Source organism: Mastigoproctus giganteus, chromosome 3, assembly GCF_048544385.1.
Source record: "Mastigoproctus giganteus isolate SK-2022 chromosome 3, ASM4854438v1, whole genome shotgun sequence".
Taxonomy (NCBI): Eukaryota; Metazoa; Arthropoda; class Arachnida; order Uropygi; family Thelyphonidae; genus Mastigoproctus; species Mastigoproctus giganteus.
Genome location: NC_143577.1, coordinates 78,688,123 through 78,712,212, shown reverse-complemented (window position 1 = coordinate 78,712,212; position 24,090 = coordinate 78,688,123). Strand labels below are relative to the sequence as shown.

Sequence of the window (24,090 nt, the reverse complement as noted above, 5' to 3'; positions counted from 1 at the left end):
AGGCATAATTCAAATAGCAGAAGACTACTATAGAGAATTATACAAGGAGCGAGGGAATGACACCAGCAGTGGGGAACATGGATTGCAAAGTAGCAACACATACGACATACCCGATATTCTTCCTGATGAGGTAGAACATGCATTGAAGAAAATGAAGAATCGGAAAGCCCCGGGGGAAGATGAAGTTACTGTAGAGTTGTTAAAATTGGGAGGAAGAGACATAACACAAAAACTGGCAAGGCTCTTCACAAAGTGCATTAGAAAAGGTGTGATGCCTAAGCAGTGGAATAATGCAATCATAGTTTTGCTGCATAAGAAAGGAGATAAATCAGAAATTGGAAATTAATAGACCAATTAGCTTGTTATCCCATATCTACAAGTTGTTCACAAGGGTCATTACTAACAGATTAGAAAGAATACTTGATGAGAATCAACCGAAAGAGCAAGCTGGCTTTAGGACAGGATTCTCAACTATGGATCACCTTCACGTAATGTCACAGCTAATGGAGAAAGCAAATGAATATAAAATACCATTATGCCTGGCATTTGTGGATTATGAAAAGGCATTTGACTCCATACAGCATAAGGCAATGTTTCGGGCACTGGAAAGACAAGGCATAGATACTCCATATATTATGATTTTGAAGAAAATATAAGAGAGTGCTACATCCTTTATTAGACTAGACAAAGACAGTAGCAAATTTAAAATTGAGAAAGGAGTTCGACAAGGAGACACAATATCTCCGAAGCTGTTTACTGCTGCCCTTGAGGAAGCTTTCAGAAGATTAGACTGGTCGCAGAAAGGAGTCAATGTGAACGGAGAGTACCTAAACCATTTACGATTTGCAGATGACATTGTGGTCATAAGCCACAATCCCAAAGAATTAGAGGAAAATCTTAATCAGTTATGCACAGTTAGTAAGGATTTTTGGACTAAAGATGAATATGGCTAAAACAAAAGTAATGATGAACAAGTATGCCACGGAAAGGGAAATAATGATTGAAGGAGCAGTAATTGAAAAGGGTGGAGTCATATACTTATCTGGGACAAGTTATTAGCTGTAATAATGATAAATGGCTGGAAGTCAAGAAAAGAATAAATTTTGGATGGATAGCATTCAGGAAATATAGTCACATACTGAAGAGCAATATCCCAGTTTGTCTGAAACTTAAAATAATGAACCAATGTATACTCCCCACCATGACATGGAAGTGAAACTTGGGCACTCACCAAAAGAATGGAAGAGAAGCTAAGAACTACACAGCGAAGAATGGAACGAATTATATTGGGAATCAGACTGTTAGATAAGAAGAGAAACACATGGATTAGGCAGCAAACTCAAGTAAAGGACATTCTTATCAAAACTAAAGAACTAAAATGGTCTTGGGCAGGACACATAGCTCGAAGACATGATGACAGATGGACTAAGAAAATAACAGAATGGTACCCAAGAGGAGCTAGAAGAAAACCTGGAAGACAAAGGCGGAGATGGATAGATGAAATTCATGAGTTTCTGAGTAGTAAATGGATGGCCAGTGCTCAAAACAGAAGGAACTGGAAAGTTGCTGGAGAGGCCTTTATCCTGCAGTGGATTGAAAATGGCCGATGATGATGATGACACCTTGAGTATTGCATACAGGTCTGGAGGCCTCATTTTAGGAAAGATGTAGTGTTGCTAAAATGAGTACAGAGAAGGGCATCATGATTGGGGATGACAGCAAAATGGGTGCTCTTACCAAGAAAGGCTTAAGTACTGCAAATTGCATCATCTGGAGACTTGACACCTGCAAATTGATGTGATTGAGGTGTATAAAGCCTTGAATGGTTTGAGCAGGCTCATTGCTGATGGCATTTTTCCTCTTGCTCAGATTGCATACTTGAGTGGGCATAAACTCAAATCGAGGAAAGAGTTGTAGAATAGATGTGCAGAAATGTATCTTTAGCCTGCGGGTAGTTGGTTACTGGAACAAACTTCCATCTGCTGTTGTGGAAGTTGATAGCTTAAATAAATTCAAGAAAGAACTGTACAAACGTTTGAAGTGAGTAGATGGGTGAAATGGGAAGGGTTTTTTTTTTCTGGCTGCTGTTGCATAAGCTTACTTTCTTGCATTATATGCCTCTGCTGATGCTAATTAATAGTGTGAGATTCCTTTGAAATGCAGTCTATGACTACATTAGCAGTGACAAATGATCAGCCCAAAAAAAAAAAAAAAAACCCCCAAAACTCCTGTTTAACTTATTCATTCCCTTCAATAGTTTGTCTAGTTCTTCCTTGAATTTATATAAACTATCATATCAGCATCCACAACAACAGATGGAAGTTTGTTCCAACAACCAATCCAACAATTGGCTAAAGTCAAACTTCTCCACAGCTGTTCTGCAACAATTCTTCCTCAATTTGAATTTATGCTCACTGATGTGTGTTTGGTCTGAAAAAGAGAAAGAATCCCATCAGTGTTGAGCTTGCTCAATCCATTCAAAGCTTAAAATACCTCGATCAGATCAGCTCACAGGTGCCTAGTCTCCCCAAGTCCTGCAATTCAAGCTGAAGCCTAGACTTTCTTGGTTAGGCCACTCCTTTGTTCTGTTCACCAATCTCATTGCCATTCTCTATACTCATTTCAGCAGCTCCACATCCTTTTTAAAATGAGGCCTTCAGACCTGTATGCAGTATTCAAGATGTGGCCTGCCCATTGCCTTATACAATGGGATAATTAGCTCCTTATCACTGCTAGCAAAATTCATGTATATCATTGAAAAAACCCCATAGGCTCAACTGGAAACTTGTGTCCACTGCTCATAGAACTTCGTATATGACTGCACAATTTTCACCAGTTTTCTTTCATTTTCCTTTACCCAGAGTGTAATAGTACTCATTTGATACATTAATCTGGAATTACAGTTACCCATATAGAGTACCTTGGATTTGTCAACGTTAAACTTCAATTGCCATTTATAATCCCACATGTGTAATTGGTCTTGATATTGTTGCAGTAGCTTATCTGGATTACCGTCATTAACCACCATGGCAACCCTTGTATGATCTGCAGATTTATTCATTAAACTTGATGTATGTTGAACAGTATCATTAATAAATATCGAACCAGAACAATCGGCCCAGAACTAAACTTTGGTGACTCCAATAATAACATCAGTCCACAAAGAGCAGTATTCATTGATGACGCATAATAACTGTAATGCAACATACCAACTGTCTATAACTGAAACTTTATTAAAATAATAATAATATAAGATTGGATCAAATTTTGAAAAAATAAAATACATTGATTGTACAATAACAGCGATAAAATACCGAATTAAAAGCGATAAAAACAACCATAGCTTTCATTGGCGACCACCTCCTTTATCAACAGTAAGACTTATCTGTCATGGTGCATCCTTAAATAACTGCAGGATCATGGCTCACCTCACATGTTATTTTAGGAGCGTGGGCAGTATCCATGACAGTGCATGGAAACTGGAAATGTCAGGAGCATGCCAAGCGGAACCGTTCATCCTGTCAAAGAATTGCAGTTTCAAAGAGGGGATGAATACAGAGTCCCCTATCTCTATTAATGGTATTATGTTCTGAAGAACAAATTCGCATGCTCTTGAGCCATTTGTAGTTCCAATATCTGGGCAAATATTGCGGCATCATTTGGAAAAATTTGGTGGTTGTTTTCCCAGAAATGTTTGGCCACAGCAGATTTCCCATAATCTGCAGTTTTATTGCATTAGTATGACCCCCCCCCCCCACCATTCACAGTCCAGGCATTTGATCTCATATATGACCCTATTTGTACCCTGCATGGTACGGGATCTTTTACCTTTGACAGGACTGTGTGCAATCTTTGCCCTGGTAGCTGCACACAGTTTGTCTTACAGGTGCATAATATTTGGGAGATCCACTCTGTTAAACCCAGATAGTAGGGAATGAATGCAGTGGCAAATGAGTGAGAACAGCTGTCTTCATCCATGTTCTACTTTCCAAATATATTTATCCAAGATCTTCTAGGGGTACCCGCATTTTCTGAGATCTGCTGTGACATGTTTAATCTCCTCCTTTGTATCCTAGGAGGAGCTACAGTGGGACCCAGTCCTATCCAACAAGGCCCTAATAACACTGTTCATATGATTGTTGGTTTGTGCAGTGTTACAATGCATATATTGCCCCCAGTACACAGGTTTTCTGTATACTCTCGTTTTTACTCTGGGGCCATTTCTATAAACCAACACATCAAGGAAAAGGGGGGTACCATCTATTTTTACCCCTCAGGTAAACCGAATAAAATAAAAGGGAGAAGCTATTAAGGAAGCTGAGAACCTTGTCTTCCCTTCCCCTCTGTACAATGGCAAGTTTATCATTGATGTATCGTTTCCATGCATGCATGCATGGTGGGAGATGAAGCATACCCATCAAAAATCTTAGACTTGCTCTTCCGTGGCTAGGTTTGCTACAACAGCACTAATTGGAGAGCCCATAGCTGCACTGAACTTGCTTATACATAGTGTTTTTAAATAACATAGTAGTAGTACTGGAGAGACCACTACAAATATCTTCTATGCTCAAGGGAGTCCTATTCCTTAAGGTGTCATGCCTCTCCAATGCTGTGCATTTGCATTTTACCCAATGCTCAATGGGGATGCAAGTAAATAGAGACACCACATTGAGTGACATCAGGGCTTCATCCTGTTCAATTACCTGAGCACGTATAAACTACACAAAGTCTCTGCTGTCTTTGATGGTAAAGTTTGAATGTCCTACAACAGGAGATATCAGTTTAGCTAAAAATCTGGATAGGGCATGCGGGGCTGCCCACAAATAATACAATTGGCCTAAGGGGAATCCCCACCTTATGAAATTTCAGTAGGCAATAAAACCTAGGCAACTAGCATCCCGTGGCATGAAGTGTCCAATAGGTATCTTTAGAGATCTTCTCGGAATTCGACCAAACCTGTAGGATTTTGTTGATGTGCCATTTCAGTCCTATCAAGGGATTCCTATAGGTCACCTTATTTTATCATTTAATAGTCCTATCATTTAATAGTTCCAAGGCTTAGTTATGGTAATCTACTTTGTTGAGGATCACAGTTGACCTCCCTTTGTCTGCGGGTAAAACATCGATGTTGTTGACCTGTCTTAACTCCCTAAGATAGTGGTAAGATTAGAAGGAGCTGCATGAGCCTGGCTCAAAATCATCAAAGTATTAGTACGAATTTCATTAGCTGAGGGAGCCAGTAACTTACTAATGCTCTTTCAATACCCATAGCTGTTTCTGCTATCAGAAGGTTTCGAGCAACCAATGCAAACTTTACACCTAAATTCAATACATCCTCCTGGCCTTCAGTTAACCATTTATTGCTCAGATTGCATATAAAATTGAAAACCTCATTTCTAATATTTCTCAACCAGTAAACCTCATTTCTAATATTACTCTTGGCAGCAGCCTCCTCCATAAATCTAATAAACTTATTAATGTGCCTTTGTCTGTAGGCATCCGAGATGCCCCAGAGTAAGAATGAGAGTCAGAGAAAAACGAGAGTGTATAGAAAACATGTGTGCCGCGGGCAATATATGCATTATAACATGGTAAAAGCCACAATCATAAGAACAGTGTTATTAGGGTAGTAGTAGTGGCATGTGATGCAAGAAAGCAAGTGTATGAGCTTATGCAACATCACCCAAAAAAAAAACAAAAAAAACACACCATTCCCTCCAAATGCTTGTCCAGTTCCTCCTTAAATTTGTTTAACCTATCAACTTCCACGATGACAGATGGAAGTTTGTTCTAGCAATTAACCACCCGCTGGCTAAAGGCAAATTTCCGCACATCTATTCTACATCTGTCTTTTCTTAATTTGAATTTATGCCCCCTTAGGTTCGTAATCTGAAGAAATGGAAGGATCCCATCAGAATTCAACGTGCTCAACCCATTCAAGGCCTTATACACCTCAATCAGATCACTGCGCAGGTGCCTAGTCTCCAGACACTGCAATTTGCAGAACTTAAGCCTCTCTTGGTAAGAGGATCCCTTCATTCCCCTCACCAATCTTGTGCCCTTCTCTGTACACGTTCCAGCAAATCAACACGAGGCCTCCAGACCTGTATGCAGTACTGAAGGCGTGGCCTGACCATTGCCTAATACAGAGGGACAATCACCTCCTTTTCCCTGCTAGCAAAATTCCTATATTTCATTGACAAAACCCCATGACCTGCCCTGGCAGCCTGTCTGCATTGCTCAGAAAACTTCATATCTGACTGCACAATTACTCCCAGGTCTTTTTTCATTTTCTACCACCTTAAGTTTAGTACCACACTACAGTGGGACCCAAGCCTATCCAATAATGCTTTAACAACACTATTCTTATGTTGGTTAGTTTGTGCTGAACTATAATTAGTGTATTGACCTTGGCACATAGGCTTCCTATAGACTTTAGTTTTTTAACCTAAGGCCTTCTCTATAGTTGTATTGGTCTATAGAGAAGACCTTAAAGTTGTTGTTAAAGCATTATTGGCTAGGGTTGAGTCCCACTGCAGTACCCCCGTGGACAGAGAAGAGGAAATTAGACGAGTCACAGCAGACCTCAAGAAATGTGGCTACCCCCAGAAGGTCATGGACAGATACATTAGAGGTGTGGAGTATCATAGAGAGCCTTTCACACCAGTTGCCATGGCCTACATTCCCTACTATCCGGGCCTTACTGAGCGTTTAGCAAGAGTATTATGGGATTGCCAGACATGTTGTGTGCAGCTTCCGGGACGGAGGTTGCACACAGTGGTGTCTCAGGTTAAGGACCCCATAACAAAAGATTGTAGTAGTGGGGTAGTGTATGAGATTAAGTGCCCAGATTGTGGGGAGTGTTACGTTGGTGAAACAAGGCACCGGGTCAAGGACCGTCTGGGGGAACATATGAATGCTATAAAGACCGCGGATTATGGGAAGTCTGCTGTGGCAGAAAACTTTTGGGAGAAGCATCATCAGATCTCCTCAGACGAAGCTATCATCGTCGACCGTACTCATAGATTTTGGGACCGCAAGTGGCTTGAGACTAAGAATTTGTTCATCCGAGAACAATACCATTAACAGAGACAAAGGAGTTCGTATGCTTCCCCTCCTTGAGGCTGTAGTACTCAGACGGGATGACCAATTTCGCCTAGTACGCTCCTGAGCCATTTCCGGTTCTAGTACACATGAGGGGAATACCGCCCATGTGCCTGTGGAACCACGTGAGCCGTGAATCTGCTATTTTTTAAGGATGTGTTGCAACTAAAAATGTACTGTTGAGAAAGGAGGCAGATGCCTCTGAAAGCTTCGGTATCCAGTATTTTAAGTATTTTAAAGTATTTTAATGTATTTTAACATTTTATATCGCTTTTATTTGTATTACATATTTTATTGTAAATAGTTTTAATTGTAAATATCTATACATTTATTTTGCAGTATTAAAGATAAATTATTATTTTAATACAACACGGTTGGTGTATCAATGTAATTGCTTGTGAATAAGTCAGACAAGACTTCCCCTTAACAAACCCATACTGTGTCTGAACTATAACTGCAGTCTTGTCTAGATGATCCTGCACTGCTTCTTTAACTGGTGACTTGATAATATTCCCCGGAACAGAAGTTAAAATAACAGGTCTGTAATTATTCATGTCACCTTTCTATCCCCCTTTGTGAATTGGGGATATTTGCATATCTCCAGTCCGTGGGGACCTGCCCTGAGTCTAAGGATGCCCTCATAATCGTGGTGAAGGACCTGCGTACTTCCTTTGCTGCTTTCTTTAATATAACTGGATAGATCCCATCTACCCCAGGTGACTTCCTTATGTTTAACTTCAACAATTTCTCCTACTCTTTGCACTCAGTTACTACCAAATCATTTAACTCCTTCTTAAAGTTTGATAAGCTTCTGGCCTCCACTTCCCTACAGAATTCCTCTTGTCAATGTAGATGCAAAATACTCATTCAGTTTCTCAGCTATCTGAGCAGTATCATCAACAGTCGAACCATTGATATCAAGTGAACCAATCTGATTCATCCCCTTCCTTCTAGAGTTGATATAAATAAAGAAGTCTTTGCTGTTTTTCTTTGCAATCTTTACCAAAGGTTTCTCATGATCTGCCTTCCCTAACCTCCTTTGTAATTTTATTGTCGATTATCTTATGTCTACCCTTGGCATCTGTGTCTCCTGATAATTTATATGCATACTGTGCATTTTTCTTCTCTGCCACGAGTCTCATTAGTTCATTGGACATCTATTTGAGCCTAAACCTTGAACGGTATTTCTTTGTTGGTATGAAAAGTCTAGTAGCTTCCAAGGTTAATTCTTTGAATGGTTCCCATTTAGAATTAACTGTTGGTAACATCATCAGTTGGTCCCACTATATAGAATTTAAAAAATCTCTGAGACCACTTTTTGTAGTCTCCTTTATAGAAATCTCTGTAGTCACCTTTAGAAAGCAAAAACCTTTCTCTTTATTCCTGATAGTAGTTACATCTTTGAGTAAATCCCACATCAGTACACTGTGATCAATGCCACATAGTGGTTCCTTTATCTTCAGATTTTTAATGCATGAATAATCACTGCTGATAATCAAATCAAGAGTATTATTCCTTCTGGTTGCGTCTCGAACGTGCTACGAAAGAAAACAATTAACCAATAAATCCACAGAAGTCTTGGTAGTGTGCAAGTGACCAACCCACAAGTTTCTGTCTTTATCTGGGAAATTAAAATCTCCCATTATCAGACAGTCTAATTTACTGGCCCACTCCTCTATATAGTTGTTTGTTGTACTCATCAGAGTCATTAGGCCTATAATACGCTCCTACTCTCAATTTTGCTTTCCCACAGCTTATGTCAAAACAAACTGACTCAACACTGCACTGTCCACCCATGTCAACTGGATGCACTTCTTTAGATTTTATGTTTCTTAACTAACAGCATGACTGTTCCTCTCGTTCCGTCCTGTCTATCCTTTCTGTATACATTGTACTCCCCAAATTTCAATTCTGCATTCCTTATATCTCTATGACTCCACGTCTCTGATATGCAAACAATATCTGCCTTTGTTGCCTTGACCAGCACCTCAAATTAATCAAATTTATGGGCATTTGATATTCAGAAAAAGCCCAGACTGTGGAGAGTGCTATGTTAGTGAGACGGTTCAAATATTGTGTGGCCTTTATTGCATATTAATGTAATAAAGGACACAGATTATGGAAAATCTGCTGTGGTGGCTGAAGGGAGAACCACCAAATTTCTCCAGGCGGTGCCATAATAGTAGATTGTTCGCACCAATATTGGAACAGCAAATGGCTCGAGAGCTTGGGAATTTGTTCTTCAGAACATAATACCATTAAAAGACAAGGGAGTTCGTATTGATTCCATTTTTGAAACTGCAATTCTTGGACAGGATGAACGGTTCTGCCTGGCATGCTCCTGAGCCATTTTTCCATAAAGTCATCATTTTCTATGCACTTCTGCTATCTCTCAGACACTGTACTCCAATCCTGTAAAAGTCCTTACTCTTGCTCCAGAGGGCTTCACAAACACTGTTCTTGAGCTGGTCATCATCCTGTTTTGTTAGAATCAGCAGTCATCAGTGTCACTGGAAGTACAATCAACAGGGACCTCAGCACCTCCATACATCCCATCTTTGAGCCTTTTATAGTCTGTGAGCTCAGGAGCCGCCTACAATGGCAGTCACCTAACTACACCTTCTCTCTTCCTTCTCCCTCTATTGACCTCTGTCACTTCCTCTTCCTCATCATCCTTCAAACATAATCTAAACCTCCCTCCCCTCCTCCATGACCTCACATACTTGAAGGTCAGCCACACACATAAAATCCTCCGCTTTCCAGTGCTCAATTAGTTGACAAAGGCTGCATACAGTAGGTGAAAGTTTCTATGTTGTGTTCTTTATTTGTGCTAAATTTAATGTTATCTCTTGAATATCTGTGTCAGTTTCCATTTTATGATTTATTGTGTGTACTCTCTCGCTTAGTAATAAAGTTCTTTTCATCATTTGGTCGGTGCAAGCAAGAAATTATACTATGTATCCAACTCTCAACCTGACAGGGTTCTTTAGTCATGTTTTGTATTTTCTTTTTTTTCGTTTTTTTTTTTTGTGCAGCAAAAACATGCTGCTTTCTTCCACTACATGAATGAATGACAAATGGCCATACCACTATCCTGTCATGGAAGGCATGTTTTGCATTATCACTTCTGTCAATTTTAGTGGAAGAGCATACCAGATGCTATTATGAAAGAAGCAAGAATTGATTTGTAGTGGTTCTTAACAGCATTCACATTGCTGCATGAACAATTCTTGCTCTTCTTGCAGCAACACAGTTCTTTTACTTGAATTTTTTAGATCTTGAGATTCTGATTGTGGCATCAAAGAAGAAAATCATCCAATTTGTTGAATTCAGTTGATTTGATAAACATATGAATAGTTCAGAATCTCTAAACCATACTAAATTTTTGTGGTTTGCATTTCTTCAATCTGTTGTGAATTAAATATCAGATTTCTTACCTTCAGGACAAAAAAATAAGTAAATATGAAAATTGATGAAATGCATGTAATATATCTCAGGACACATATTTATTAACAGAAGGGTTTAATTCACTTTCACAACTTTTAATGTTTTTTTAATTTTCAAGAGTTATATTAGCCTTTTAATTTGCATTATCAAAAACATGAAAGAGTATCAAATTGTTCTTTTGTGTTCCTTATTGTAATACTGAAAGTACATTATCCATCATAGAGTATAAACAGTAAAATCCTGGCATTATAAGTTTCATTTACAGCAAAGCTATTATGTTACCAATTATAACAAAAATAATTTTTATAGTCCGGAAGTATTTACAAGATCTAAAAATAAATACACTATTTATTTAAACAGTGTGTTTATGTAAAGATAAATAAATTTTGATTTGGGTACATTTAATATTAGAGTAATAGTAACCTTTTTATGATTATTTTTTAATAGCAACATCAAGACAGGATTTCTGAAAGGGATAAAATGATTATTTCATTCAGTGAAAGTCTGAAATTTTATGATCCTGCAGAATGTGGAAGACCACTAAAGGATTCACTGGTGAACAAAGTAATTGAACATGTAGAACAACAGAAAGAAAATGCACTGCAAGAATTAAAAATGACTAAAGTAATGTTTTACATGATTATCTTAATATGTTTGTTTTTACTTCTGTAATAATTTTATTTTATCATTATTAAAAATTAGGATCTATGTTTTTACAACTTTCAATTTAAATTTTAATATAAAAATTAACTTAATATTCTAGTTACGGTGGAGTATTATGAATAATTATGCTGTCCAATAAAAAAAACAAAACAAAAAAAAGTCCCTTCAGAGCAAATGTTGCAGATTATAAAGGAAATTGATAATGCCACAATTATATTTCTATCCCATCTCCATTGAAAGACAAAATTTTAATGAAAGAGTGATTTCAAATATCATGCAGTAACACACATTCTATCTTAAAAATGCATCTTATTCATTTTAAAATACTTTAATTCAACATATAATATACATTCTATTTCTTAGAAACGTTTGCTGCCCAAAGTTTTTCTTATAAGTCTGTTTTGCTTTCCTCCTAAGAAACTAGCAGTATCTGAATGACCTTGCTACTGATTTTCCATTGTTGGAATATTAGCATTAGCTAATGCTAATATTTCTTGCATATGATGCAAGAAAGCAAGCTTATTCAGCATCAGCCAAAAAAAAAAAAAAAAAAACCACACACCACTCCCATTTCACCCCTCCGTTCGTTCGAAATACCTGTCCAGTTGAGCTTTAAATTTGTTTAGGCTATCAACTTTCCGCACATCTATCCGACATCCGTCCTTCCTCAATTTGAATTTATGCCCTCTGAGGTGATTATTCTGAGCAGGATGAAGAATCCCATTGGCATTGAGCATGCTCAAACCATTCAAAGCCTTATACACCTCTATCAGATCACCTCGCCGGTGCCTAGTCTCCAGACTCTGTAATTTGCAAAACTTAAGCCTTTCTTCGTAAGAGCAACCCTTTGTTCCATTCACTAATCTTGTTGCCGTTCTCTGTACCCGTTCCAGCAGCTCTACATCCTTCTTGAAATGAGGCCTCCAGACCTGTATACAGTACTCAAGATGTGGCCTAACCATTGCCTTATACAAGGGAATAATCACCTCCTTATCCCTGCTAGAAAAATTCCTGTATATCATTGACAAGACACCATGAGCTACTCTTGCAGCTTGTCTGCACTGCTCAGAGAACTTCATATCTGCATGCACAATTACCCCCAGGTCCTTTTCATTCTCCACCACTGTCAGTGTAGTACCGCAGAGTTGATACGTTGCTCTGGGGTTACTGTTTCCCATATGTAGTACTTTACATTTGTCAATGTTAAACTTCATTTGCCACCTCTCAGCCCATCTGTTCAACCTTTCCCGATCCTGTTGCAGCGGCATAGCGTCAGTAGTGTCCTTAACAACCCTGCCAACCTTTGTATCATCTGCAAATTTGGTCATTAAACTTGATATCCCATCATCAATATCATTCATAAACACCGAAAACAACAACGGACCCAACACTGAACCCTGAGGAACTCCACTAATAACATTAGTCCACGTTGAGCAGTGTCCATTGATTACCACTCTCTGTCTTCTGCCACTCAACCATCCCCTTATCCATAGCAGCAATTTGCCTCCAATGCCACACTGCTCCAATTTGTGCAGCAGTCTTCCATGTGCAACAGTATCAAAAGCCTTTCTAAGATCCAAATATACAATATCAAAGTTATTCCCTTGCAGGGAATAACTTTGATATTGTATATTTGGAAATTTGTAACTTCTTTTGTAACTACATCATAGTATCCAATCAAATTGGTCAGGCAAGACCTGCCCTTAACAAAACCATGCTGCGTCTGAGCTATAACTGAATTCTTGTCTAGATGATCCTGCAGTGCTTCTTTAACCAGTGCCTCCATTAATTTACGTGGAACAGAAGTTAAACTAACAGGTCTATAATTACTTGTGTCAGCCTTTGATCCTCCTTTGTGAATTGGGGTTACATTTGCACATCTCCAGGCTATGGGTACCTCCCCTGAGTCCAAAGAAGCTCTCATAATTATGGCTAGGGGTTTGCTTACTTCCTTTGCTGCCTCCTTTAATATAAATGGATTGATCCCATCCACCCCAGGTGCCTTTTTTATGTTTATCCTCGACAATCTCTCCTCCACTTTCCTCTCAGTTATTACAAAATCATCCAGCTCACTGCCAATGTTTACTTTACCTACATCATTCTCCTTCCTGAATAACTCCTCATGCGTGAATGTAGATGCAAAATACTCGTTTAGATTGTTAGCCACCTGAGCAGGATCCTCAACTGTTGAACCATCAATATCCAGTGGACCAATCTGATTCATCCCTTTCCTTCTTGAGTTTAAATATGTAAAGAACTCTTTTCTGTTTTTCTTTGCATCCTTTGCCAAGGATTTTTCGTAGTCTGCCTTTGCCTGCCTAATCTCCTTTGTGACTTGGTTACAGACCAACTTATATCTATCATAGGCTTCCATGTCACCCATTAATTTGTATGTATCCCATGCATTTTTCTCTCCTGCCACATGTCTCATTAGTTCATCTGACAACCATTTAGGCCTAAACCTTGAACAATATTTCTTAGTTGGTATGTAAAGCCTGGTAGCCTCCAAGATTAGTTCCTTGAATGCTTCCCATTTTGAGTTTGCTGTTGGTAACATCATCAGTTGGTCCCATTGTATAGAATTTAAATACTGTCTCAGACCATCATAGTCGCCTTTACGAAAACAAAAACCCTTCCCTTTACCTCTGATGGTAGTTACCTCCTTGAGTAAATCCCACTTCAACACACTGTGATCACTGCCACCTAGTGGTTCATTTATCTGCAGATTCTTAATGCATGAAGAATCACTACTGATAATCAGATCAAGAGTATTGCTCCCTCTTGTTGCTTCACGAACATACTGATGTAGAAAACAATCATCCAATAAATCCACAAAAGCCTTGCTAGTGTGCGAGTGACCAACCCACAAATTCCAGTCAATATCTGGGAAATTAAAATCCCCAATTATAAGACTCTCTGATTTACTGGCCCACTCTATTTCCCTGTACAATATCTTATTATACTCATCAGAGTCATTAGGCCTATAGCACACTCCTACTCTCAATTTTGATTTCCCTATGCTTATGTCACACCAAACTGACCCGACACTGCCCTGTCCATCGATGTCGACTGGCTTCACTTCCTTGGACTTTATGTGTTTCTTAACTAATAGCATAACCCCTCCTGTCCTGTCTATCCTTTCTATACACATTGTATTCCCCAAATTCCAGTTCCGCATTACTTATATCTGTGTTACACCACGTCTCTGATATCCCAACAATATCTGCCTTTGATGTTTTGAGCAATACCTCAAATTCATCAAATTTATTTACCAAACTCCTAGCATTGGTGTACACGCAGGTATACATGCACCTGTTTCTATTCTTAGCTATCCTAACACAACCCATGTGTTTACTTGTACCGCAATGACTCCCAGCAGTCTCTGAAATATCCTGCATCTTGTTTTTCAGGCTTCTGCTCATTTCAATAGAAGCAGTGCAAGAATCACTTCCACCTCTGCCAGTGGCTACTGTTAATCTTTTAGTCCTTGTATCCTCCCCCCAACTAGCAGTTTTCCGACCCACCTAACACTGCCTCGACAGCATCAGCAAAAATTCTTGCACCCTTTCTATTTAAGTGTATCCCATCTCTGTAGAAGCAATCTCTCCTGTTAACAAGTACAGTCAGGCTGAAAAAAATTCTACCCCTTGAGCCTTGCACAATCCCTCCAGGGCCGAATTGATCGAAAAGGCTCTCATCATATACTCCCTCCTATTGTGTCTGGGCAGAATTGCAGACACTTTCCAATTCAACCCTAATTCTCGGCTTTTGTTCAACAGTGACCTGTACTTGCTAAGTAATTCCGCCGGTCTCCTACTCTTAATATCATTAGTGCCAACGTGTACAACTATATCACCTTTTGTGCCCTTAAAAGATGATATCCGCTCTACAACGTCATCAACCTTTGCCCCTGGCAGACATACCCTGGTCCTATTCCACCTATCCTTTTTACAAAGCATGTTCCCCGTTTCCCTGACAATAGAGTCACCAACAACTACTAGTTCCTGTTGGACCAGCGCATTCTGCCTAGGGGGCTGCCCCTGTGTTGCCTGATGACCAAGTGCAAGCTCTGGCGTTGATGTGGGCAGCTGAGAGCTTGATGGCCCCTCAATTTATTTTCCTTCGAGGGCATCCACCCTGTCCTTCAAGCTCTCATAAAGGCCCATAACAACGCTGAGTTGTCGCCTGATTTCCTTGCACTCCTTACATCGTGCACACAAAGACATCCCCATTGGCAGTATCATGTCCCGTACCCGACGGCTCCGCAAACATCAAGCAAACAGTGCATTTTAAAAGACTGTGATTCAGAGGACAACTGCCCCCCTCAGTTCTCCCCTGAACCACAGCACTCCCATTAGCTTGAGCCTTTTGCTTTGCTGCTCTGGTCAGAGTCATGATTCCGATTTAATTCACTAAAATTTCAAAACAAAAATTAAATCCTTAAGTTATATCCCAAAACAGTTATGTTATATATATTTTTTTCGGTATCTAGTGTTTTCTACGAGTTTCCTTTATACAACTTCCGTATCACGTGTACCACTATAGTTATGTATTAATTATTTGTTACGATTAAGTCATTATATATATATAGAGTTAAAAATACAATTTAATTGACAATAAAGTTTATCAAGATTAATAGATTTACTGATTAATTGACAATATTATATTATGCACTATACTACACTAAGCTTATGCTATCGTGTAAAAATGGCGGGAATTCTCGAACGGTACTTCTACGGACTCGTAAGTATTGATTAGCTTCCAAATCTCGCTATCTCAATTTAGAATAAACTAAGGATCCTGACTAGGTTTATAATCTACTTATCCTGATGAAAGCATTTCCCCTGCTGATTACTTACACACATCCCAAATTTCGATTATATGGAAATTTGGGAAATTTCGAGGATAAAACTGAGATGGGAATGAAGAAAATAAATCTTCAAAGACATTTGGCACCCGATATCATTATAACGTTACAGTAAAGCCAACGCCACAGATTGATAATTGTTTTCTTTTGTTCTTCCAACAGATCCATGCACAACTGCTTTAAACACTTTGAAATGCTAGTTTAGTATCCTGTGGGTTTGTTTCAATGCATGATCTTTGAGAAGTTTCTTTATTTGAGCCCCAATGAAAATTCTTCCTTTGGATTAAATTTCAGTTACTATCACCCTAGGCAAGAAAATTATACAACTGCAGCCCATAGATGAAGTCACACTATATATCACATCTCTCCTTTTATCTGCAGCTAAATACTCAATTCTGTTATCAAACCCTCTGGCTCGACAGAAAATTGATTGGTGGAATGAAGAAAGCAAAGAAGTTAAAAAGCGTCGAATTTATTTTGATGATCCCCAAAACACAGTTAATCTTATTAACTATACAAGGAGCTAAAGGCAGTAGTGTGTCTCATTCTAAAGCAAGTAAAGAAGGAGACTTGGTTTTCATTTACTTTAAATAGAAACAATGACTCCAGATTAATATGGAAAGAAATTGGCAGCTTTGTGGCAAGTTTCCAACCATTCTTTTCCCAATTCTTTCCTGGAATGGGCAAGAATTCTCTGCTCCTCTGGATATAGCAAATGCCTTGGGCAAAACTTTTGTCCAGTCTCAGCGGCATCAGCTTACTCTCCAAAATTCCAGAAAATTAAGACCACAGTGACCCGGCATATTTTATACCTGTCTGTTCCTTCCATATAACCAACCTCTTCAATATTCTGAACTTCTACTAGCCATTAGAACAACACGCAACAATGCTGCAAAGCCAGGTGGAATATATTATATTACAGTGCCTTGATGGCAAAAATTTACAACTACTGCTGGTATTTTATAATCAAATCTTTCTGGAAAACATCTTACCTCTTGGCACTATGCCATGGTTCTGGCCATTTTGAAACCTAGAAAAGATCTCAGCATCTCCTTATAGTTACAGACCCATCTCCCTCTCCAGTTTCCTCGGTAAAATCCCTGAAAAAATTAGGCACATTTGACTTGTTTGGATCATTGAAATGCAATATCTGATGAGTAGTAGTCAGCATAGCTTTTTGCCATAACAGATCTTCTTCAGATCTCATAATCAAGGCTGAATCTGCAATTCGCAGTGCCTTTATGAAAAACAAACACCTTGTTATGGTCTCCATAGATATAGAAAAGGTGTTTGATACTACCTGGCATCATGGCATTCTCAGTGATGTTCACACTCTTAGTCTGCAAGGCAACCTGCCTATATTCATTAAGAACTTTCTATGAAGTTGGATTTTTTAAGTCCAATATATCAAAACTCCCTTTCTATGACGTTCTTGTAGAGTCTACTGCAAGGGTCTGTACTGAATGCAACCCTTTTTTTTTTTTTTCTTAGAATTATTCCATTACAAAATAACTTTCAAATACTGTTGAGGTTTACCTTTGCCTGCTGATGATCTCGCCATTTCTTGCCATTCTCAGAACATAAGATCTATTGAACAACAATTGCAGATATCCCTGAATAAAGTGCAAAAATGGGCAGTGCTGTATGGCTATCATCTTTCACTATAGAGAACTGTTGTGATTCGATTTTGCAATCAATATAAATTGCATACAAACGTTGAACTTCAGATGTAAAACTACCATTCTGATTCTAGCAACATCAGATTCTTGGGATTAATTCTTGACAGCAAGTTAAACTTCTTTGAGCACACTAAATTTGCACAAACTACCTGTCTCAAAAAGCTGAATGTACTAAGAGCTTTATCTGCCCCATCTTGGGGAGCAGATCATACCTCTTTGCTGCTCTTATATAGAGTATTGAATTATGGTGCTCCAGTCTGCATTCCTGTGTGAAGGAGTGTACTGCGCTTGCTCAGTCCTGTACAGCACAATGCATTGCAGATTGCACTTGGTGCTTTCAATACATTGCCCACTCATAATTTATATATTGAAGCTCATGAGCCCCCCTCTGTAACTCCACAGAAAAACACTACTTAAGTATACAGCCAAAATACAAATTTGCTATCTGCATCCTAGTGAGCCATACCTCTTCAATCCACTGCTGCAAAATTTCTATAGAAATAAACTTAGGAAAATAAGATCAGCAAGCCTACACCTTCTTGAACTAAGGAAAATAAGATTAGCAAGCCTATCTTGAACTAACACAGAGTTAGAATGTTCCTATTCTCAACATGTAATGAATTACTCTCAACCACCTTGGACTCCCTCTCCTCAACTAACCTGTGATACTTATCTTCGTCAGTGGGGAAAGAATCTCCTACTGACTCTCAGTGCGCAACAATTCCATTCCAGCCATATTCAGAATTATGTTTTTCTTTCCAATATGTACTGATGGCTCCAAATCATATTCAGCCAATGGAGCATTGTCAGTATTTCCATTTGCTATAATTTCAGCTTCCCTTCCACCTGAGTATAGCTTCTTCTCAGTAGAACTATATGCCATAAAATTAGCTTTAGGAAATCTGTATCTCTACCGATCTTTAAAATACATAGTGTACTCTGACTCTCTCAGCTCAATTATATAGCTTTGCAAAATTCATCCTATAAGGTTCATCCCATTTTAAACCAAATTAGGAACAAATATTACAAATTGAAAAACATCATCAGTCGGTAACCTTTTGTGGGATCCCAGCACATTCAGGGATAAAGAGAAATGAACTGTCTGATAAAGCTGCTAAAAATCTGCTAACTTTACATTTACTTTTGACCATGCAAGCAGCTTGATCTACACAGTGGAAAGAGCTATGCCACATTCAAATCAATAAAAAAATTTTATCAATTGAAATAGGACATGCTTATTTGATTCACCTCCATCTACTGACAGATGATGATCCTCCTCAGTGTCCACACTGCTCAGCCCATCTAACTGTCAGACATATTCTGGTTGACTGCCCACACTATCAACAAGACTGAATTTCAGTCCTCTGTTCTCTGACTAATCCCTGAGAACTGATGACATAACAGCATATTATTGGCAAAAAGGCAAACATTAATCTATCCAGTTATATTAAAGGAGGCAGCAAAGTAAGTAAGCAAACTCTTAACCATAATTATGGGAGCTTCTTTGGACTCAGGGGAGGTATCCATGTTTTGTAGATGTGCAAATGTGACCCAATTCACAAAGGAGGATCAAAGGGCATTTTTTTTTTTTTTAAGGAGCATTAGCAACTAAGGCCATATTGCTCCAGGATATGCGGTGGTCATTTCCTGACTTTTCCGCATCCTCCGTATTTGGTGGTGAGCTTGAACCCCGGTCTAATCAAGAAGCGTGTGCTACGCACTGCTGCTCCTTTCCACCTGGCTACGGAGGCACCCAAAGGGCATCACAAGTAATTACAGACCTGTTACTTTAACTTCTGTTCCAAAGAAATTAATGGAGGCACTGGTTAAAGAAGAACTGCAGAATCATCTAGACAAGACTTCAGTTATAGCTTGGACACAGCATGGGTTTGTTAAGGGGAAGTCTTGTCTAACCAGTTTGATTGGATACTATGATGTGCTCACAAAGGAACTGGATGCAAAGAATAGTTTTGATATGATATATTTGGATCATAGAAAGGCTTTTGATACATTGCACATGGAAGACTACTGCACAAATTGGAGCAGTGTGGCATTGGAGGCAAATTGCTGCTGTGGATATAGGGATGGTTGAGTGGAAGAAGACAGAGTGGTAATCAATGGACACCGCTCTTCGTGGATTAATGTTAGTAGTGGAATCCCCCATGGTTCAGTGTTGGGTCAGTGTTGTTTTCTGTATTTATTAATGATATTGATGATGGTAATTCAGATTTAATGTCCAAGTTTGCTGATGATACAAGGTTGGCAGGGGTTGGTTGACTGCAGTATGACAGTACGCTGCTGCTGCAACGGGATCTAGAAAAGTTGAGCAGATGGGCTGAGAGGTGGCAATTGAAGTTTAACATTGACAAATGTTATGTAGTGCATATGGGAAGCAGTAACTCCAGAGTAACATATCAACTGTGCAGTACTACTCTGACAGTGGTAGAAAATGAAAAAAGGACCTGGGGGTAATTGTGCAGTCAGATATGAAGTTTTCTGAGCAGTGCAGACGCTCTGCAAGAGTAGCTCATAATGTATTGTCATTGATATACAGAAATTTTTCTAGCAGGTGATTATCCCTTTATATAAGGCAATGGTCAGGCCACACATTTAGTACTGTATACAGGTCTGGAGGCCTCATTTTAAGAAGGATAGAGCTGTTGGAACGAGTACAGAGAAGGGCAACAAGATTAGTGAATGGAACAAAGGGTTGCTCTTAAAAATTACAATGTTTGGAGACTAGGCACCTGCGAGGTGATCTGATTGAAGTGTATAAAGCCTTGATTGGTTTGAGCATACTCAGTGCTGATGGGATTCTTCCCTTTGCTCAGAATAATTGCCTGAGAGGGCATAAATTCAAATTGAGGAAAGACAGTTGTAGGATATATGTGCAGAAGTTTGCCTTTAGCCAGTGGGTGGTTGATTGCTGGAACAAATTTCCATCTGTTGTTGTAGAAGTTGGTAGCTTAAATAGATTGAAGGCAGAACTAGACAAACATTTGGATTGAGTGGATGGGTGAAATGAGAAGGTTTTTTTTTTTTTTTTTTTGGCTGATGCTATATAAGCTTGCTTTCTTGCATCATGTGCTTTTCTAATGCTAATTAATGAACTTTTCGTGTTCTGATACAAATTGGAGTATATAATAAATTCTGAACAGGTTTCTGAAATGAAAATGAAGTGATTATACTTCTAATTATTTTTTCTTATTTTCTAATGCATCCCTATGAATAGGTGCACTATAGCCACTGCAGCTTATGTACCACTAAACACCCATAGCACAAACGCACAAATCAAAGTGCAGATGCATTTTCCCCCTACACCTAAATCACATACAGTTTTTTTTTTCAATGTGGATCACTTTTACTGACCATTTCTGACACTTTTTCTTTTTCACTCATACCACTATGTTTTCTTGCTCATCACAGTATTGAACGAAGTTGAATGGCATTGATATCTAAACCATTGCACTGCCCTCTATAACCAAGTGGTCAGGCATGAGGGTGCATAAGTACATGTACTTTGAGTGACTGCAGTTCAAGTCATGACTGCTAAATATTGTGTTGTTTCTTGTATTCTCTCAATCTTATGAACTCCTCTGACCGTATGGTCACCCTGGAGTATAAACAGAAAATTTGGGGGGAGTGAATTACATTTCTTTTATTGTATTATGCCATCAGTTAAAATTTTCAAGCTTGTAATAAAATGCTTTTTCTATTTAAAAATCAAGCTACTATGAAAGTTTTCCAAAAGTCAGAAGTGGATGATGAAATACTGAATTAATAATCAGAGAAAACCTGGTGCATATATTCACATATAACTGCTAACTCAACCAGTTAAAACAAATACTATTAATGCTCTTCAGTATGTAAAATAATTGGATTGTTCTCTATAACTTAATGTTTTTGGCAGCTCCTTTCTGTGGGGAAGAAGGAATGTATTATACGAGGCATTGGCAGCCCTAGGCATCTGTGTCACCAAGTGGTACACAGGAAGATTTTCTGCAGCACTTGGGTACTTATTTGAATTGCTTATTTCTGTGTTTATTCACCTGTCCAAATGCACAGTTGATGATTTTTATAGTTATAACAAATAAAAATAGTACTCAAAAGGATAAAGATTCTGACCCTTATGCTATACCATCAGCAAAACACAAACTGTAAAACTAAGATAAGCCCTGCACAGTGCAGCCTTGATTTCAGGTCTGATTTTTGCTATTTCACATTTATTATTATTTTTTCCCCCTTGAGGTTATAGCTTATCTTAGTTTAAATATCTGTTTCTGCTGTTTGGCTGTTTTATTTGAGAAAGTCAAGTTTCAAAGAAAGGAAGCGAGAGTTTCAAGTGATTAGTGGAGTTGGAAAAATGATAATGGCAACAGATGAATTTTACAGAATAGAGTAGAGAGATTTTAAGCCAGAGAAGATTCGAAAAGAGATTTCAGATTACTAAGTCTCTAACAGGATATATCAGAGTGGACATGTACAAATACCACCTCTGAAGCGAAATAAATTATATATCAAATTATTAGGACAATTGAGATGAGCAGTGGTTGAATCAACTGATAATTGAGATTCTTTCAGAAAAGCAAGGGGCTTGGCAGACTGTTAGTAGAAATAAACCCCATATATTTGTGAAATGAACGTGGAAGTGTTTGGAATGTTTAGATCTTTTTACAGATACGTTTGTTCTATTAGTTGACTATTCATGGTGTATACAGTAATAAGAAAAGGTGGGAGGACATGTTGTATGAAATAATAAAATTTTTGGATGTGGTGTACACATGGCAAGAACATACCTATTTCCTAGACATAATGGGCCTAGAAAATGTCCCCCGCATACACACTACTATAACGCCTTCTAGTTGCTATCCGGCAGATTAGAGGCAGCGAGATTGTAAATAGCCAATCTGGATGCCTCCTCCTACCAATAGATCTTGGCAATATTTGTAACCTGGCAGCCCTGAAGAATAGCATTGCAGAGCATGTGAGAAACACCACACGCAGTATGTTATGTACTCATTTTGAAACTCTTCTAGATCACAGTGGTGATCTCATCGGGGATCATGTTGATTTGCAAATCTGGGGAAACCACTCATAACAAGAAGTATTGTACTATTACTAATAAACATCAGTTGTGCCACATGTTATATGTTACTGATTTAAAGCTAAGCAATAAAATGAAAATGTTGCTGTTGAAATTTTAATGATGTATTCTTCGTTTATAGTATGCATAGCCATACAAATCAGGTAATAAGTTAATTGTTTACAACAAAACTTTCTCCTAATGGTGATTTTTGAAGAGGGTGCAGAAGATACTGCATAAAAATATTTTTGAAACTAATTTTGTTTCAAAATTAGTTTCAGAAATTTTTTATTCAGTATCTTCTGCACCTTCCAAATAATATATCTACCATTCTTCAAACAGGCCTCTGAGGTTGGGTATATTCATATTGTAGTTTTAAATGTTTTTCACCAACCTTATGTAGAAATAAAACACAACGAAAACGAAAACTGGAATCTTGATAACTATGTATTTATAATAAATTATATTTGCCTGTATAACTTTACAATTAAAATATATGAAATATACATTAAAATATACTGGGTTAAGAACAATAAAACACATTAAAATATACTAAATTAAAAGTGATAAAACCATAGCTTTTGAAGGCTCCTGCCATCTTCTTCAGCGGTATTTTCTTTGTTCTGCGGTGCATCTTTAAATACCAGCAGGTTCACGGTACTCATCACGTGTTCCATTCTCTTGTGGTATGGAACCGGAAGTGGCTCGGGAGTGGGTCATATGTAACCGTTCATCCCTTCTGAGGATAGTAGCCTCAAAGAGGGGATGGATCCGCGTTCCTCTATCTCTATTAATGTTCACTGTGGAACAGATCCGCAAACTCTGGAGCCACTTGCGGTCCCAGAACTTATGCGCCCGATCGGTGATGATAGCATCGTCCGGGGAGATCTGGTGCTGCTTCTCCCAAAGATGCTCGGTCACGGCGGACTTACCATACTCCGCATTTCTTATTGCCTTAGTGTGCTCCCTCAGACAATCTTTGAGATGGCATTTTGTTTCCCCTACATAACACTCCCCACAATCCGGGCATCTAATACTATATACAACCTCACTTGTATTCTCTTTTTGAATGGGGTCCTTTACTTGTGACACGATTGTGTGCAGCCTCCCTTAGTATTTTTAGAATACTAGAATACTTGTGACATGATTGTGTGCAGCCTCCCTTAGTATTTTTAGAATACTAGAATACTTGTGACACGATTGTGTGCAGCCTCCTTTAGTATTATAGTTATATGATCGGGTCTAAC

The 24,090-nt window shown here is 38.5% G+C and overlaps 1 protein-coding gene across 1 annotated transcript in view; it reads left to right on the top strand.

The window, feature by feature from the left end:
* The window catches only part of LOC150088100 (DNA repair protein RAD50.L-like), a 191,811-nt gene that overhangs the window by 147,858 nt on the left and 19,863 nt on the right, over positions 1-24,090 (top strand). Inside the window, exon 14 of the mRNA XM_090370018.1 lies at positions 10,999-11,175. Within this exon, the coding sequence (XP_090226144.1) occupies positions 10,999-11,175 (177 nt within the window). The remainder of the gene's footprint in view (positions 1-10,998; positions 11,176-24,090) is intronic.